Raw genomic sequence first — 20,472 nt, forward strand, 5'->3', positions numbered from 1 at the left:
TCTGCATGCGCTGGTTCGTGCCAGGGGTGGACATACCCGATACTAGTGACTGAGTAAGAACAATGACTCAAGTTTGATGCAAATTTGTCCATGAAATCACAAAAAAGAAGTCATCTGGAAAACTGAGAGAGATTGAAAATAAATATCTTATGATCCTTTAATTTACTGTAGGGCCTATATTGTCGTCATTGTTGTTCTATGCTCATGACATCCATCGCTTAGGACATAAACTTGTAAAATATCACTGTCAAGCGTGTGTAAAAGGCAGAATAATAAAGTAAAGTGGTCATCATGCACCATAAATGCCATATTCAAATCATGTTGTAATAATTACGCTGTGAAAATTTGGTGAAAAAAAATATTCCACCTTTATGACCAACAGCTATATTTCTCGAAGGACGCACACTAATAATAGGATCCGGCAAAATCAACAGTGCATTATGGTGTCTGAACATTTTTTTCATATGGGCATCGAGAGGGATTACTACTGGATCTGTTCACTCGACCAAAAAAGTAGTAGGTATGTGCCGCGGGCGAGACAAAAAACGGGGGCCTTGGAGCGGGCTTATTGTAAAAAGACGGGTCCTCGGAACGGGCTTCGGAACTACAATGTTTGTGAAAACGGGGTCCTTGGAACGGGTTGCCTGCGTGTGAGTGCGTATATGCATCCCTATGGAACGTGCATGCAGCTAGCCCGGCGGCACGGGCGCCGGGTGCGCTAGCGCAGAGGCGATGGTCGGACAGCGCTCTGCGGCCGCTTCTCACCAAAATTGCGGCTCATTGTAGCAGATCAATGTGGCCGGTGTAGCGGCGGATTTGGTTCCACCGGCGGATACCGTATCCGCCGGCAGATATGGTTCTAAATGGCCGATATCGTTTTTAATCGGAACCATATCCGCCGGGTTTGACGCGGCTTGATGCTTGCAGATTTGGTTCCTCGGCGGATTTGGTTCTATTGACTATACGTTTAATATTGATTTGGACAGACAACCTCGGCAGCGCGCGCATGCGCGGCTCTGCAGGCAATGTCGATCGCAAGGGGGGGGGGGTTTCGTCCGCCTTTAGTGAATTCTTATTCAGGGGCGGATCCATACAGCTTTTGACAAAGGGCTCGATGGGGATGAGGATTAATAGGAGAAATGATGTCTCGATATTTCATGTATTACATAGACTTGGCACATACGCCAAAACTATGCTATTTATTATAAGATTTTGATGAAATTTTCATCATGATTCTATTTTGTGAATTTTTATACTTTTTTCAGTCCGCAGTATGCATCGACCTCTTTAACTGTGCTTTTTCACACCATGTTTAGTGTCAGTTTGCCAGACTGTTTGGCGAAAATTTGCACTCCATATAGGCCTATAGGTTTTTTAAACTACAAATGTTTAGAAAAATTTCAACAAGTTAAAACTTCATATTTCAAAATAAATAATGCAAATTATGTATGAAAATAATTATGTTTTGCTGTTCGCTCATAATATTATTGCTTGTAGAATGCTAATTTTTGGTAAAAACATAAATTTGATATTTCTAACAAACATCAAAAAAGAATGTCAAAACGTGATCAATTTCTTATGTAGTTAATTGTAAGCCTATTTTTAATTTTTCATGTATTTAAAAAAAGAATTAAAAAAAACATTCTTTTTTTTTCAATGTTAGGGAATCTGAATTAATTAAAGGGGACCGGAAGTTCACCCGGACAAAAGTTTGATACGCCACGTACCGTTTGGTGCTCCCTAATTTACCTCTCAGTCATCTAATTTTAAGATCAATATGGGATCTTTAGTGAAATATAATTTCTCCTTTATATCTTTTGTTTCTCACTATACCCCTCCTGGTTTTCATTTCTTTATTTGTTTTGCCTTTCTTTCTATCCCTGCTCATTTCGCCCCTCATGCCTCTTTTCCAGTTTCGTAACCTTTCTGGCACATTATGAATAATATATCTGGGGCGTATACGCGTGGGTAATATAGCACCAAAAAGAAGAAACAGAAAGAGGAAGGGGAGGGAGAGAAAATAAAAAAATATATACGAGAAAATGTGGAGGAAATAATAGTAATACATTGGAATTTCGTAAATCAAGAATTTCATTTGCAGTGATCATTATTTATACTTCCCTTTAGAAAGCTTAAAGGGATGGTCCGGGCTGAAAGTATTTATAGCTTAACAAATAGAGTAGAATTCACTGAGCAAAATGCCGAAAATTTCATCAAAATCGGATAACAAATAACAAAGTCATTGAATTTTAAAGTTTAGCAATATTTTATGAAAACAGTCGTCATGAATATTCATTAGGTGGGCTGATGATGTCACATCTCCACTTGTTCTTTTGTATTTTATTATATGAAATTAGGTTTATTCAAATGTTTTCCCCTAAGAACTAGAAAAATTGAATTGACAATTGATTTAGTGCATTAGATATTTATTGCTGCAACTTATTTCATTATAAAAGAGACATATTATTCACACAAGTATGAAATAATGAAAAAAATATGATTTTATGTAATAACATAAGAAAACGGAAAGTGGAGATGTGACATCATCAGCCCATCTAATGAATATTCATGACGACTGTTTTCACAAAATATTGCTAAACTTTAAACTTCAATAACTTTATTATTTGTTATCCGATTTTGATGAAATTTTCAGCATTTTGCTCAGTGAATTCTACTCTATGTATTAAGATATAAATATTTTCAGCCCGGACCATCCCTTTAATACAAAATACTGATTTTAATTATCGAACTGCCATTGTTTGCCTTCATTTAATACTCTGTATTAATCGATGCATATTGTGCCCAATTTATCCCTAAAATTGTGATAAGGAGGATTTTTCATACTGCAATAAATTAATAGGTATGAAATAAATTAACAAATGCATGTTATTTGAATACAAGCATTATCTTGGGGGAAAATTCTTTGTATACTAGTAGTGCAGCAGACATTGACAGTTGAATGAAGACTAAGTGTGGACTATTTAAAGACCCAGACCAGACCCCAAAATTTAATTGACAAATCAGACAAATCGAAAGCTAATAATTTAAACTAAAAACAGAAATGCAAGTTTCATGCAGTCATCGCTTACAGCTGAATATATCGGGTTTCGAAAATGCTTTCACCGGCCTCGCAATGTTAGAAGTGGTGTAATTCCATAGAGTTGTAACAAGAAAATGCGTTATTTTCCCCTTTCAGATTACGCATTTTATTTTTTCACTCATATCACATAGAGATAACATAAATATCTTTTTCTGCAAGCTTTAATTGATGAAATCTACCGCTTTTGACTAGTTTTCTCGTACCACGTGACGTATGTGAATGAAGGATATCGCGATAGCGCAAGAACGATATCTTCCGAAGAGAGTGGTACTGAATCCGCCAGAGTAGAATACGATCCGCCGGCGGATTTGGTGCCTAGAACAGTATCTGCCAGGCGCAGGATCCGCCGGTACACCGGAACGGCGTAACGGAAAATATGCGAAGCTTTGGAGCGGATTTCTTTCTTCTTTTTTCTCGATAAGAAGAAAATGCTATGCTTTGGAGCGGCTTTCTTTGTTCTTTTTCTCAATAAGACAAAAATGCTATGCCTTGGAACGGAAATTTGAGTGTAAAAATGGGGGTCCCCTCCGCGGCACATACCCACTATGCATTATATACTGAGTGCCCCCCCCCCCCCCGGAAAACCCCCTTTTCATATTTTTGGCGTCTGAAGGATATTGGATGAACTACCAAATGACAAAGGTTTGGATGGTGTCATTATTATTATTTTTTTAAATAAATCTCCTTTTTAACACATGAGTCTATGGGAAAATAGTTAGTGGTGTGTGCCCCGAAGCAGCAAATTTGGAGTACATGTAAATATTGATTCTGCATGTATATTGACGAGGTCTACCCGTCGTTAACATGGGCGCATGGCCCTGAGAAGCGGGGGTGCTGAAGCACTCCCAAGATTTTCCTGGGGTCGCTGCGTGTATTATTCTCCATAGGCAGCACCCCCTGGAAGTCTGGTAGGTGTGACAAAATGGCGTAATGTAACCAAAATGACCTACATTTTGTGTTGACACCCCCCCCCCTTTTTTTTTGCGTGAGAAATTTGTATGTCCCGAAATGACTTCGATTGTGTCGTGAAACCTTCTATTTCTGCATGTCAAATTTCTCATGACCAAAATGACTTTCATGTTATGAAACCCTTTTTTTCTTGTCAAACTTACGTCAGCACCCCCTGTAAAAAAAATCGTTCCCAGGACCCTGCATGGGCGTCAATCCAGATGAGGGGAGAGGGGGCACGCCCAACCCACCCCCCCCCAAAAAAGTTTCTAATCAATTTGTAGATTAGAAATCAGTTATGTCGGGAGGAGAGACACACAGGTCAGTGACATTTCGCTTTTAATTTTCCAGGCACGTCTCGCCAAATCAAATAATGAAGATAAATTAATGATAATGACAATCATAATAAAGTCAATGGAAATCCTTCCATTATACATTTATCCTTGCAGTCGTGTTTTTTGTTTCTTTCGTAGATGTGCAACAAACTCCGGTTCACTCATTCCGAGTCTTTTGCACGTCATATTGTGTTCTTTCTCTTTCTTTAACACGTACTCTTTTAACCCGATCGGTCCTGACCAATAAGATATATCCCGGATCTTAGTCCCACTCATACATTCTGCTTCATACCTCTGAGTTAGAACATTCAACTCTGCAATTTCTCTTGCCATGCGCTCACGTCCATAAGCTTCAACCTTTTTCCATAAAGTCCGATTGAAATGGTCATACATTTTGTAATCACCAGCATTCCACTCGTTCAGACGGTCCGTCAACGCGTCCGCTTTTGTCGAATTTGTTTGCGAAGTTTTCGCGCCTTTTTCTTTCCCAAGGGGTACCCGGATTTTACTGTTGAGATGAACGATCGTCTGCAGATCCCAACACATAAGATCCTTAAGGAGAATCACTGACTCTTGGAAGAACTCCGTCAGAAGAACAAGATCCATTTTCTCGTCAAGAAATTTGATATAATTATCCACTTTGATGGGGTCATACATGTCTTTCTTATTTAAGCCCAGGTCGTAGAGTTCCGGATCCCTTCCACTGAATCGCCCTTTCTTGTTGAGGTCGTACTTCTCGAAATATAATTTGGGATTTCGCGAAAACTCGTCCAGCTCTACTTTGTATTGGCGCTTCAGGACGCGGTAAGAGTACTGGCTGGAAAAGTGGCTGGCTGCTTCACGGATTAAGGTGACGTACTTGGTGTCCGCAGGCATCACTTTCTTGAAATCTATCAAAGAAATGTGAACAGGGGAGAAAAGATGAGACGTGTTGAAGAATAACGGATTAAGGTCAATGTCTTTACAACAATGGATAGCGTTCGTGAACACCCGGTTCTTACCGAATTGTTTCAAAACATGCCATGGGCGGAAATCTGTCCCGAAAGGTAGGGGGGACAACAGGGGCTGATCCAGCCTTCGCCAATAAGGGGGGGGGGGGGCGAAAACATTTTCAGCCATATGTTAATCCCCGATCGGCCGCTCGAAGGTAATTTTTGTCTGTTTCATTGAAGGAGTAGTCCTCATGGTCACTTTTTAGCTTTATCCTTATAAATCAACATAAATATATGATATCATTGTCCTTATTTATATAATGCGAGCGCGAAGCGCGAGCAATTTTTTGGGGGAAAATTTATGTATTTTTTTCCTAAAATCTGAACATTCTGGGCAATGTTTGTTATCCTGAAAAAGATGTATATACAACTAAATATTTACTACGACCGCGAAGTGCGAGCAGAGGTTAACTGATGGAAAAGGTACCTGTTAAAGACTGCTTGCAATTAGCCATGAAGACGTTACATATTTCAACAATCAAATAATGCGAGCGCGAAGCGCGAGCTGAAATTTTTTGAAATTTTTACCTAAAGACTGGAAATTCTAAGCACTTTTTGTAACTTAAACATATAATAGGTATATAAATAAACAATTGATGCGAACGCGAAGCGCGAGCGGAAATTTTTGAGATTTAGACCTAAGAACGAGACATTCTATTCATGTTTTGTAAATCATGAAAAGGATGAGTAATTGGGGTCTTTCTTAAACCCGGTCCTTACATTAATAAAGCGAGTGCGAAATGCAGCCAGAAAATGTTCATATACGTTTAATTTGAATTGATCGAAAAGGTACTTGTTAAGGACTGCTTGCACTTAGCCATGAAGACGTAACATATTTCAACAATCAATGCTAGCGCGAATCGCGAGCTGAAAATTTTTGACATTTTTTCAAAAAGAATCGAAAATTTTAATCAATTTTTGTAATCGTGAACAGGGTAGCTATATAACTAAACAATTGATGTAAGCGAAGCTTGCGCAGAAAAATTCGAGATTTAGACCTAAAAACCGGGACACTCTACTCATGTTTTGTAAATCATGAAAAGGATGAGTAATAGGGGATCTTTCTACATTAATAATGCGAGCACAAAGCGCGAGCAGAAAATTTTCGATATTGTGATCTGAAACTGGATAATGATTTAAATAGAGAACAAATTGAATATCTGAATAAACATGAGCGTGTTTCAGATTTAGACCTAGAATCTCGGCATTTTACACATCTATCAGCGAGCGCGAAGCGCGAGCTTAAACTATTTGATATTCCGATCTGAAAAAAAGAGTCAATTTCAGCTATATATTTCAAGCACTTTGTAGGAAAATTGTGAGGTGGATATGAATCACACTTAATAAAGAGCTGATATTTTTCATTATTATTTGAGTTTTGACATAGGACCGGGACATCCTTAGGACAAGTCGTAAGAAAATGATGACTATCTTCCTATTCCTCTTACTAAGCGCGAGATGAAACAAAAGGGACAATTTAATCATTAAATTTATATCTTATTTATTAATGCATAATGCGGGCGAGAAATCTGATGATATTATGGCCTGAAAACTGGACATATCAAGCACTTTTGTAATTAGGAATAGAATGCATCAGTTAAAATATTTTTAACCATCAATGCGAGCGCAAATCGCGGGCCACAATCTTTGATAAACTGTCATGAAAATCAATATTGAGACATACATAAATCGCCAATTAAAATACGAGTAGCACTATCTGCTACGTTTTGACAATCAGACTTGAAAAGGGATATTTTCAAACTAAATGGAATACACAAAAATAATAGGTACTGAATAAATCGAATTTTGCGAGCGCTCAGTGCGAGTTGAAAATGTCAATATTCAGACCATAAAGCTGTAACTTTTAAAATCCGTTTGTAAATCACACAAAATAATGAAAGTTTGATTTCCGAGGTGAAACGTATAATGTGTATTGAAAAATCACCTAACAGGCAATGCGAGCGCGAAGCGCGAGCGAAAATTTTATATAGTGACATGAAAGATTCTTTTTATTTTCCAAGTTTTCCCCTCATCTTATTTTATTCACTCTGGAAAATTTGACAAGCAAAAAAAACAAAGGTTTTCACCCAAAATGTAAGGTCATTTAGTCCAAAATACATGTATTATTTCGAATGTGAATGATGCATTTTCTCCATCATAAAAGACCAAAAATAGTAGGGGGGACATTTGATATTGTGTCCCCCCTACTATTTTTGGTAGGGGGGACACGTCCCCCCTGTCCCCCCTGGGATTTCCGCCCATGTTTCAAAACATGCCATCGATTAATTCGACCTTATAGAAACTTAAAAGTGCTACCCAGAAGTTGAGATAACTTTTGGGGGGGAAGTTGATGCCTTACTATAGCGACAGATCAGATGACGAGATCTTGGATCTCCCATTAACTTCCTTTACGAAATAAATTATGATAGGATGGCATGATGCTTGCCCACTTGCTGTGTATGGTGAAGGAAAATTAGTCGCAATGATAGACTTCAACGAACTCGTTATCAGTTCATCTCCAAACAATGTCGACATGACGAGCTCCAAGATATTGTCATCTTCTCGTCACTTCTAAAGAAGAGAGACATGTTGGTGGGATCTGAGATCTTGTCATCTGGGGGGCGTTTCATGAAAGGACTTGTCGGACGTTTTATCCGACAAGTCCCATTTTATCCGACAGTTACCATAGAAACAGTACCTCTCAGCCAATCAACATCAGAGAAAGATGTCAGATCTGACAACTTGTCGGACGAAAATGTTGATGAAACGCCCTCCTGATCATCTCATGTAAAAATCTATTTCACAGGATGATGACGTCACGAGACAATGATCTGAATACACCTCATGTCTGAGTGGCACCTGTAACTACTTCCATACATGACAGTTCATGAGGAGTCAGCGAATTGGACTTATCTTCCTTTTATGTGTCATGGCCGGCCTGCATCACATTCCTTTAATCATCAGTGGTGTCGGTCAGGGGAAAGCATTAAATTCGAACCCCACTACCTGACGCCGAGCCAGAACTCGAATGACACCCCTTCAAACTTTGGGCGTTCGTGAGATGAAAACGTTGAGGGGATTTAACCCCCCCCCCCTCCTCCACGTCCCAACGTTTGTCTTCTACCGCGGGTACATGCCCTGCAGATACGCCACTGTATCTCCAAGATTTTAGTTATATTATAAACAAGACCATTTTTGTCAGTTGCTCTGGCTACTGGTTCCCGGATTGCATAAAAATTTGGGATCAATTCAAGCTAAAGAATATTATGACTCAAGAGCATCCGAAAATAGTGTCATCTTCCCCCGCATCTTCCCGAATCCCATACTGTACCTTCGTAAAAGAATCGTGCATGGTTCGCCAGAATGTTGTAATGTTTTCCCGGGGGCGGTTTCAGGAGTCCCGATGGTTTGAATTTCTCCACTCCCTCGATGTAATAATCCCGCACCGGTAGCATGAAAGTCAGATCCTTCTCATCCCCAAAACGATAGAAGATATTCTGAAGGGTGGAACTTGCCGTCTTATGTACTTTGATGTACACGATGTCATTGGCAGGCGTGCACGTGGAGCCATAGTTTTGTGACGTCACGGATTCTGAGACGCGTTTCGGCGCCATTTCGGGAAGGTCATTTTGGTTGTCGAACTTCGCATCAGAATGCCTATCTAGTGCTAGTGGTTTGATGCTGCGTGATATATAAAACAATGTGAATTAAAACGACTTTATATACCAAAAAAAAAACATTTACTTGTTTATAGGCGACATAATAGGCCTATTTTAGTAAGCATAACCATGATGATGCAGACATTGCAGTTCAGTATACAGGCGTATTCTAAATTAGTCATGCTATATCTCCGGGTAGCCAAATGTGGCACAAAATTCTCCATTATTGTCGATGCCTCAGTTTTGCATGAGCACTGTTGGCGCTCAAAATATCAACGACTTTCTTAGAACAATAAAATCGATTATTTTCATTCTTCATCAAAAGCATGGGAAAATGATTGAGGGCGATATGTGTTTCATAACATGATCAAAAGATAGCGCAACCGTAACACAAAGCTTGGCAGTTGTCGTAGAACATGATTCTACGATTGATTACATTGACTACAATGTACAATATTATTAATCAAGCAAAATCGCTAACCTATTGTGTTACGGGACTCAGATAATGTGCATGCGTTCAGGGTAGCGGATGATTTTATGTTTAGGTCACAGACTGTTAAATTGACAGTGTTATAGTTTAACACCTATAATTGTTATTACAACACCATGTGCTGTTACATTTACACTCTTTGGTGTTATGTTCAATCTCTAGGGTGTAATGTTAACACCTTAAGGTGTGGTCCTCTATAAACATCAACTGGTGTCAGTTTTAACACCACAGTTTTTTTTATTTACAGTGTATATATGTAAATTTTAAATGGGGAACTCCATAAGTGAGAAAATAATGGAAAGTTGAAGGGCTAACTTTCCCATATAGGCAGTAATCTAAATATAACCAAGGTAGCTTGTCGTTTTTTGTCCTCATGAAAGATTTTGATTGACAAAAAACTATATATTTAAACCATTTAATGTATAAGAGTATATATAAGAGTAGTCCTTGCCGTGCATTACTATGACATTACCAATACGACCAATTTGAAGTCACCATATGTATAGTAATTTTTACAACTTTAAAAATTGACAAGTTTCCTTTTGTTTGTCCGACACTAATCAAACTATCGCCTTTCAACTTGCCTGATTTTTAATTTTCCTCTAAAAAACCTTTGCTTTTCTATTAACAGTCAGACCGCAGGTCCCTATGCTAATGAGCAAAAAGGCCAGATTCATCCAAATCATCTCGTGGCTGAATCCTCCTCCTTGCAAAATCTCGTGATTCGTGAGATTTTCTTTCTCTAAGAATTTACCTGTTTTAACCTCAAGTTAAATGAAATATTATTGCACCATCAGATAGAGTAAAAGTTACTCTTTCATATTGGTCATTTATTTTGTCTACAATATTTTGTTAAATAAGTAAATTTCTGGCCTGAAAATGTGCCTCAAAACTGAATTTTCTTCCTCTGTTTTCTTTTGCAAATTGTGTAAAACTTTTTATTTTGAGCCTCAATGATATCTATATCACCATAAAGCTGAACTTCTGTACTTTCTCACAATGCCACTCTTGATATGAGGCACCTTTTAATCGAGTCAAGATCACACTTTTCCCACCAAGGTACAAGACGAGATTTCTGAAATTTTGTACTTGCATGAAATCCAGAGTTCTGATAGGCTGGATAAGGTTCACAGAACAACAGGTGCGGGGTATTTGAGGAGATTACCACATGGGAAGTGTGACCTTCCCACGAACCCAGGCACTGGAACCGTTGGAATTTGCCATTGTGTGGTCTTTTTGACCAATCAGAGTGCAGTATTCTTGTTTTCAAGCTGCTTTATGTACTTGGCAAATGAAAAGTGTGATCTTGACCCGATTAAACCAATCCTTATTTTGAAACCTATATCATTTCAAAGCATACATATTCAGCTTTATCATGATCTAAAAATCATTTGGGCTCAAACAAAAATAAAGTGTGAAAATAGCAGCTTTTGTCAGGTGAAAATATTTATTTTGTAGCATATTTTACATCAAAATTTTAACCTATATTACAAAATCTTTGAATAAATCCAAACACATGACCCGAAAGAATGATTCTTCTTCTTTACAATGGTACCAAATTCATGAAATTCGATGCACAATTAGAGCAGCAATGACCGAATGAAAAGAGGTGTTTTGGTCCGCATCAAGCTCATTAAATATGCAAAACATCTCAAGTCATGAATATCACTTGGATGAAAGATTAAGCCACTTTCTTGGGACCTGCACTCTGACTGTTAATGCTCCGGTTAATCAATTATACGAAGTTTGCTTACTAGTTTGGGCTCTTTTCACTCTTGTAGGACTCAATAGAAGCAGCGATCCCGACGTCGTGTCGTATCGTCTCCGTCGAAGATTGACCTTCGGAATCCGTCTTTAGAAGTATCAATAGGTAAACGACGGCGACGACGAGCAGGGCGATGATTTTCTTCCTATACATCGACATTCTGACGTCGCACGGTGGTCACTGACCTTAAAAAAAATCAATTAAGAGGTGATAAAACGACGATAGCAGGAAAAAAAGCTGATTATAACAAAAAAACTTGATGAATCCTTTTATAAAGTTCCATCCGTCGAAATTGGTTATTTATGAAAGTTTGAAGTCTCAATTTACATTCTATGGCAAACTCCTATATTGACAATAGTGATTACAATGAGGGTTCAATTGTACAACTCGATCTGTACACAAATTCATACATCCTCTTTAATCTCTGAATATGCTGCTCATTTTTATTTCTAAATTCAACACATTATGTTACAGTTCGAAATGTTTTGATACTTTCACCAATCCATCTATTTTTCATGGAAACAAAACATTGAAAATGTACTCGAAATTTTGGTGGTTTAGAAGAGTATACCCTATCCCGGTAAACAGACGTTATTCATCCTAATCTCGAGTAATGCGTCACCATTTGGATAAAAAAAAAAACTAACCCACTCTACATCCTCGAAAAAGCTCAATAAAAACTATTTACCGACCGTCGTCATAAAAAGACTCTCTTACGACACAATTTCCATCGATTTTTCTTTTACGTAAAGATAAGAAAAACCTGATGATTAAGATATTTAAATTAAAAAATTATTTGCTCCCTAACGTTTTAAGCTAAAAAAATATTCGGTAACAAACACTTCCTTAGTCAGAGGCGGCGATACTGGAGCAGGGGACATTGTGCCCCATGCAACTTTTTGAAGCACTACAAAAAAAATTCTACCAAAAATAAAAAAGCCACCTTACAAACGTCTTCAGTGCCCCTTTCATCCTTCTGAGAGAGACCGTTTTATGAGTTATTAAAAGGATGCTCCAGGCTGAAGATATTTATATCTCAATAAATAGAGTAAAATTCACCGAACAAAATGCTGAAAATTTGATCAAAATCGTATAGCAAATAAGACGTCTTTAGCACTATGCATGCATGTTTTGCCCCGGTATCCATGAGTGAGTTTTCGTAATGAGCGGCGGGGACGGATTCTGCAACATAGAAAATCTATTGAAAATGCCCGTCATATCACAATGAACAACGCGAGGTCTTTGTCGAAAATTTGTGAACCGAGACAGCTGATCGTTGTATACGATTCTGAGCTGAATAGAAACTGCAAATATGTCGTTTATACAGGGTCCAGGACGCGGAAACTGCTATTTTGATTCAACGATTTTCGACAAAGACTATACTTTGTCACGAACCCGTCATGAAGGGCTTTTGACAATAGATTTTCTATGTTGTAGCTATTCTTTATCAAGGGCCATATACTACCGCCATCCTCGTAATCAATTTTCTATGTTGTAGCTATTCTATATCAAGGGCCATATATATACTACCGCCATCCTCGTAATCAATTTTCTATGTTGTAGCTATTCTTTATCAAGGGCCATATATATACTACCGCCATCCTCGTAATCAATTATTTTTGGGGGTGGAGCTTTGCTCTGACACTTTTTTTCAATAGTGACACCATCAGCTGTTTCCTAAACAGTGCAACAAAGAATATTACACCTAGAATCAATACAAATTACGTTATTCTCATTTTAAACATGAATAAAGATACATAATACACATGCTATGAGACAAACCACGAATATAAATACATGTATATAAATTTAAACGGCGCTTATCATGAACGCAGAATCCGTTTTGATGTTATTGTCTCTCATATTTTTCCATCCGAACCGATGCTGAAAAAATATACTTAAAGATCCAGACCGGACCCGAAAATGAAATTGATAAATTATATACCAATCGAAAGCTTATAAGCTACTAAATACAGCAAGGTATGCTTTATGCATTTTCACCGCTTCCCAGCTGAGTATTTTGCTTAAGAATATTCCAATTATCGGACTTCGAACCCCGCTTAGAAAATAGGCTTTATTGTGCTTTTCACCTGCCTCGAGACCGTGACGTCACGTTGTGTAAGAAGCGTCGTGATTCCATAGGTTTGTACACAGAAAAACTGGGTGATTTTTTTGCTTTTCAGATAACGCATTTCATTCTCTTCACTTCTATCACAGAGGGATATCACATATATTTTTACCCACAAGCTTGAATTTATGAAATCTACAGTTTTGAACTAGTTTTTGCCATATTCTATTTCCTGCTTATTTGGCGCAGATTTCAATTCTATCTGCATTTAGATTATGTATAACAACTTTTCCTGACATAGCAATTTAGGCCCAATAAGAGCCAAACAAAGAAATCACAAAAAATGTAGTGAATAGTTGTAGGTTTACAACAATTTGAACAGTGAATAATTTTGAGTGCCATTTTCATCTGAAAACGAAGAAAAAAATGGATTCATAACATGGAAAGGGAAGAAAATACCCAATGCTTTTGTACACAAACCTATGGAATCACAACCCTCCTGACACAACGTGACGTCATCATTTCCAGGCGACGTGGGGGTGCTCAATCCAAGCATACTTTGGAGGAGTAGTTTCTTTGATTTTATTTAATATTTTTAACTATTGGAAGGAGATATATGTAATATTTTTGGTATATTTGTATTGTATGAATCATTACCTTTATTTTGATATATGATTGTTTTTACACCGGTCAGGGTCTTTAAAGGATATCATAGAAGAAATTGTGAGGCCTTCTTGAATCTATTCTAAAAGTTGTTGGCGCATTGATTGCAATGAAGGGTGCAGTGTACTCTGAACAATATAATTAATTATGCATCCCTATTTTTAGGGAAGCATACAAGCGTACCCAAGAGAGAGAAAAATCAATATCAATATTTTTAGCTGATAACGTTAGAAACAAAGTTTCACCTCCCTCCCCTCTCTCTATCTCTCTGTCTCTCTATCCTCACCCCTTTCTGGGCTTGGGCATTTTTCAAATTAAAAAGTTTTACATGGGGGCAATTCCATAAAATAACCAACCTTTTTGTACGTCCGACCCTCATTTTTCTCAAGTATTACTTCACTTCATAAACTGACCAAGTCATGGTCATTTGAGAGCATTACAGACTTTCAAAAGAACCAGAAATCAGAGACAGAAAATTTCATGATTAAGGTTCCATATATAGGGGGTCGGACGTACATATTTTATGGAATTGCCCATGGGTATCTGGAATTGACAATGGGTATCTTCAATTCGTAGTGGTTGGGGTGCACTCTGAAAAATGTTGGGCAACTTACTGTCCACACAACAATCGGTTAAAACTTTATCCAATTCTGGGTAGTTTTAAACCAATAATGTGTGCTGTGGGTGAAAAATACACAGTATTGGTTGAAAACTACCGAGAGTTTGATAAATAAGTAGGTAATTTAAAGGTAAAACAGACGACCGAAGTCCGTGGTATTAAACCCAATGAAAGTAAAGGTATAAAGCCGACGTCCGTGATCACGTCCGTGACATTACAATTAAGATATCGTTGTAATTTATAGGGGTTCAATTCAGGGAATACTTGCCAATAATATCGTTTTGTTTCCAATACTTGTTAAGGGGTGCAATTTCAGAGTATGGAAAATACTTGCTTAGGATGCTTTTCGAGACCCCATGGTCGTGCATAGTATCCACTCGTCAATGGAAGTACCCACCCCCTCCGGAGTAGACTACCGCCAAAAGCGGTTGGCCAAGAGCTGGCAACTGTCATGGTTATAGTTTATACACTCTTTTAATTTTCAATTCTAATTTCTTTTGTATTTATAATACCTGGATAAAGAATAATCACAAAAATAATGTGACATTCAAAAAGGTGGTAAAATTAACAGGGCACACCCCATGCGCTTGGTCGCGGGGAGGGGTAAATTTTGAAAAAAAGATAATGCCGTGTATAATAATCATTGACATGTTATTCTACTTAATTCAGGATTTTTTCTTTCTTTTTCCATCCATCTGTTTAGAACTAAGATCTTTCTGAAAGGATTTCTTTCAACAATAAACATAAGAAAATTCCGAGAGAAAAAAATGATGGTCGTCATAATGACGATCATACTACCACCATCGTGATCGTGATCATTATCATGATCATCTTGTACGAAGTAAAAACGCGGTTTATTTTATTTTGTATTATACAACGCGGTTTAAAATATGAATCTTACAGTATGATAGCTATTTAAAGGTCAAGTCCACCTCTGAAAAATGTTGATTTGAATCAATAGAGAAAAATCAGACAAGCACAATGCTGAAAATTTCATCAAAATCGGATGTAAAATAAGAAAGTTATGACATTTCAAAGTTTCGCTTAGTTTTAACAAAATAGTTATATGAACGAGCCAGTTACATCCAAATGAGAGAGTCGATGATGTCACTCACTCACTATTTCTTTTGTTTTTTATTGTTTGAATTATACAATATTTCAATTTTTACAAATTTGACGATTAAGACCTCCTTGCCTGAAACACAAAATGTTAAAATAATGGAATTCCATGTGTTCAGGGAGGAATGAAACTTCTTTTCACATGACAATGACGAGAAAATAAAAATATTTCATATTTCATATAATGAAATACAAAAGAAAAAGTGAGTGAGTGATGTCATCAGTTCCTCATTTGCATACCGACCGAGATGTGCATATAACTGTTTTGTGAAATTAAGCGAAACTTTAAAATGCCATAACTTTCTTATTTTACATCCGATTTTGATGAAATTTTCAGTGTTATGCTTGTTGAATTTTTCTTTTTTTATTCAAATCAAGTTTTTGTTGGGGTGGACTTGTCCTTTAAATAGTTTAAACAAGTGTTTGAAATCTTAATTTTCATTATATAATTTTCAATAAAATTAAGCATGGTTGTTTAAACTGGTCTGAGGTTATTTAGAAAACAGCGTTGCATAAATTTTTAACAGTTTTTACTGTGCGGTTGCTTGTAATCATGAACATGCTTGACATAATTATGGCTCATCATAAGAATGATGTTCGACGATAAATTAGCCTATTGGGGGAGGATTACACAGGCCACCGGCCCGGGTCCCCCTCGAAATAGGCCAATGAGGGATATACTCCCCGATCCCAATTAGTAGTGATTAACAGGCAATTTGTAATGATTAACAGTTGTCGCAGTGAATTTTTGAAGATAAAATCAGGTGTCCCACAAGGATCTATACTGCATGGGTCCATTGATATTTTGTATTTTTATTAATGACATGTGTAATTTGAAATTGCATGTACATTCTAAAATGTCTCTTTATGCTGATGATACCGCCATTTTTAATCACGGTGAATCAATTAAGGAGGTACAAAAGTATTTGCAAGATGATTTTGATTCAATAAGTAAATGGCTAGACTTAAATAATATGCATTTACACCCGCAAAAAACAAAAGCCATGGTATTTGGTCAAAAGAAAAAGTTGAGGGGTGCTCATTTGTCAGTGAAATTCAGGAACATACAATTAGAAAATGTAAAAAAGATTAAATACTTAGGTGTCATGCTCGATCCGGGCTTGACTTGGTGCGAACATATTACTAATATCGTTTGTAAAATATATCGGGCAATAGGTTGTGTAAGGCGGATTAAGCACTTACTGTCCTTTGATATTATGAAGAAGCTGTACTTTTCTATGATTTAACCTTACATTGATTACTGTATTACATATTGGGAAAGCAGTGCAAAAATACATTTAGATAAGATACAAAAACTTCAAAATAAATATGCCAGAATGCTTTTGAAAAAAGATTATAATACATCACAAATTTCTTTGTTGCAGTCACTGAAGTGGCAATCAGTAGATCAGCGTATAAAATATCAGTATTGTGTTCTTGTATATAAAATAATGAATGATTTAGTTCCAAATTATTTAAAACCTTTAGTATGTAAACGGCCCGTGAAATACAGGACATGGTATTCTTTACGATGCCCCCTTCAGCTTCCCAAAGCTAGAATTGAACATAAAAGAAAATCTTTCGCATATGTCGGACCCAAATTATTTAATGCACTTCCTTCAAATTTACAAGTTTGTACCTCCTTGTTAGTTTTTAAAAAAATATGCAAAGCCTTTCATACGAATTGATAAAGAGCGAAATGATATTCCATTGATTTACAATGATATGTATGTTTAAATTGTCACTTCCCACTCTATATTTTGGTGTTAATCGTTTCTGATGTTAGATATTTTGTATTTTGTATTTTTGATGTTGTTTGTTGTTGTTCATAGTTATCTTGACATGTATTTTAAACTGCAGGGCGCCTTTGTAAAGCAGTTTTAAGAACTGAACAGGCCTACCCTGCAGTATAAAATAAATAAAACAAAATAAATAAATAAATAAATCCCTGGTGAGTAAGCTAACATGATATCACTATCTCGCTCTTTCAAAATTCAGCAAGCAACAAGTAAACATAATGAGTAGAACGTAATTGTTTTATCAATTCACGCTATGTAATCAAATTCAATTAATCATTAAGTTTTAAGACCGAAAACTATTTTTTTAATGAAAATAAAAAAAAGGTAGGGCAACATTTTTCTTAAATTCTGTTCATTTATTTTACTTGACTAAGTAGCGTTCTCCGGGAACAGTAAATTTTATTAATTTCTCTCTGAATACGTGTTTCCAGTCTTTGGTCTTCAGACTTCCGTCTTCGTTTTGTGAACACCCCTTGAATAATGATTTTGTGAGTGGGCGAATGTTGATAAAAATAAAAAAACGAAAAATATATCTGGTGGTTATATAGGAAGATTGCAATAAACATCTAAATTGATGGATTTGCAAAAATCATTAAAGGGGAATCCAACCCAAATAAAAACTTGTTTTCATAAGGAAATTAAAAATTAGACAAGTTGAAAGGTGAAAGTTTGAACAATATTGGACAAACAACAAGAAAGTTATGATTTTTTAAATGTTGTAAATATTGGTAATCACTATACCCATGGAGACTTCAAATTGGTCGCATATGGGATGTCATAGTGATGTAAGGCAAGGACTACTCTTCCGTGTACTCCAATACATATTATGGCTAAAATGTCATTTTTCCCAAAAGTTTTATTTCAAATTATATTTTTCTTTCATGAGGACATAAAACAATATACTACCTGGGTTATATTTAGATTACTGCCCCAGGGGAATGGGTACTTGGGAGAAAACCACAAATCCCTGATAATAAAGTACATGGCCTATGGGAAAGTTGTCCTTGCCCCTTGTCATAATTTACTTACCCAGTTGCCAATTTGAAATCTACATAGTATTAGTAATCTCAATTTTAAAGCAGCTATAACTTTCTTATTGCTTGTCCGATTTCTTTCAAACTTTCACCATTCTGTTTAATTTATTTTTCTCCTTCCCAACAAAACATTTTATGGCCAAGGCTGGATTCCCCTTTAACAACCAACTGACCAACTTAGGTGTGTGGCGATATTAGAAATCCGTGAACGTGTTTTTTTTTTCTTACCTTAATCAGTCATGGAGCTGGAGACACCTCAATAAAAATAAAAAAGAGTTCCGCAGGAATTGCAGTTCTTCCAATTAATGTTATATATCGTCACAACTCCCAACCGTACGTTGACGAATCATTGCAAAATATTGACATCCTTGCCAGCGAAGACTCAAGTTTAAAGTGACGAACAACGTTTATACACCAGTTTCTGCTGGCCATTGCATGTATACCAGCCTTATGCCAGCATTCTTACCATTTTATCGATTTGCACAATGTAGGCCTATACAGTGCGTATCAAAAAAAGGGTTTACACTTAGAAATAATCCCGGGAAATAAACCCGTAAATTATATATAGCTGTAATATCCTGAAGCTTTTCCACATTTAAACATTGATACAGATCTATTAAAGCAAATGACGATAACTTTAACTATCGAAAAATCTTTCCGCTTGAGTATAAGCACAAGTTATTTTTGAAAAGTTCGTGAAAAATGATTTGCGCAGAACTTCGTATGACAATAAGTAGACTTTACTCATGAAGAACACATTGACTTTAGCTAGGAAAATGGATTTGAAGATAGTTTAACCTTTTTAACTTGTTTCCTTACCCAAAACACTTCATAGAGCGCCATTGCACCCCCTCCCCTGGAGATATCTGAAATAAACTTTTGTTTACAATCAGTTACATGTAATTGTGTCCTCCAGCTGGCACAAAAAGTAAAATTGTGCTTACCTAAAATGTTAATGTGGGTGACAAAGTTGTTTTAAAATGTTTTTTTTTTATTTCAATTGGCTAAAATGCAAGAGAAATATATGATAAATGTTCCGCACGGTCAACTAATTAGTTTTTGTCTTTTTTTCCTGGACACAGCTTCTGCTCAAACCGATTTCTGCATGCGAGCTTTACAAAAATGGACAGTGCTCACTTAAGTGTAACATTCTGTCAAAATGTTTACTTTCATTTGATAGACGAGACCCAAACCCAAGAATATAATGTGAAAAACTTATCATCCCATATATTGCATGTTTTTCGATTCCCGGGACTTTTTCAGAGTGTAAACTTTTTATTGATACGCGCTGTACAATCATTGATCATGTTACGTAACTCACAAAAGATTGTGTCGGATCAAAGAGATCGGTTATTGATTGAACAGTTTGCCACGGCGAAGCTTTGCTGCCATACAAGCACCGGTTACTTTCTAGTCTAGATATGGACGTAACTCGTAAGTATTATTTTGCAAAATACTACATCAGTCCCCTCTCCCTTTTCACCTAAGTAAAAGAGGGTGGACTGATGTAGGGTTTTCGAAACAAATAACTCCTAACGTCCAGATCTATAGTTACTTCCCTGCAGACGCTGTATATCTCTGGAATTACACGCGCCAAACGTTATTCTGTCAGAAATTCTATTACGTAACATTCGTATAAGTCTTCAGAGGATAGCATTTCCCAGGTGTTAGGCAGTGAAATTCACACAATGCAATTCAAAGCAATCAAAATTCCGCACAGGGCCAGTTCTCTATAAAAGGCCCTAACCAATGAATAGGAACCATCTTTTTCAAGTGTGACGGCAGTGACTACACATCTTTATCTTCATGGTGAGTATTGAGGAGACATGAGCCTATGGTCTCCTTCAGCCCTGCTCTCCGTTGGGGAGCAGGCATGGAAAG

General features: G+C 36.9%; 1 protein-coding gene across 1 annotated transcript; it reads right to left on the minus strand.

Annotated features, from left to right (window-relative positions):
* Positions 1-2,418: 2,418 nt before the first annotated feature.
* LOC129281203 (galactosylceramide sulfotransferase-like) lies at positions 2,419-19,046 on the minus strand. Its single transcript, XM_054917146.2, has 4 exons — positions 18,820-19,046; positions 11,279-11,474; positions 8,707-9,056; positions 2,419-5,273 (listed from the first exon to the last, which is right to left on the minus strand). The coding sequence occupies exons 2-4, from the start codon at positions 11,446-11,448 to the stop codon at positions 4,486-4,488; spliced, it is 1,308 nt and encodes a 435-aa protein (XP_054773121.1). The 5' UTR covers positions 11,449-11,474; positions 18,820-19,046; the 3' UTR covers positions 2,419-4,485.
* Between the last annotated feature and the right edge of the window lie 1,426 nt (positions 19,047-20,472).

This window comes from Lytechinus pictus, chromosome 18 (genome assembly GCF_037042905.1).
Source record: "Lytechinus pictus isolate F3 Inbred chromosome 18, Lp3.0, whole genome shotgun sequence".
NCBI lineage: Eukaryota > Metazoa > Echinodermata > Echinoidea > Temnopleuroida > Toxopneustidae > Lytechinus > Lytechinus pictus.

Coding starts and splice junctions, on each gene's coding strand:
- LOC129281203 (XM_054917146.2), bottom strand. CDS start 11,448: ATGTCGATGTATAGGAAGAAAATCATCGCCCTGCTCGTCGTCGCCGTC. Junction 9,057..11,278: donor AGTGAAAAGAGCCCAAACTA/GTAAGCAAACTT, acceptor TATATCACGCAG/CATCAAACCACTAGCACTAG. Junction 5,274..8,706: donor TGCACGATTCTTTTACGAAG/GTACAGTATGGG, acceptor TTTCTTTGATAG/ATTTCAAGAAAGTGATGCCT.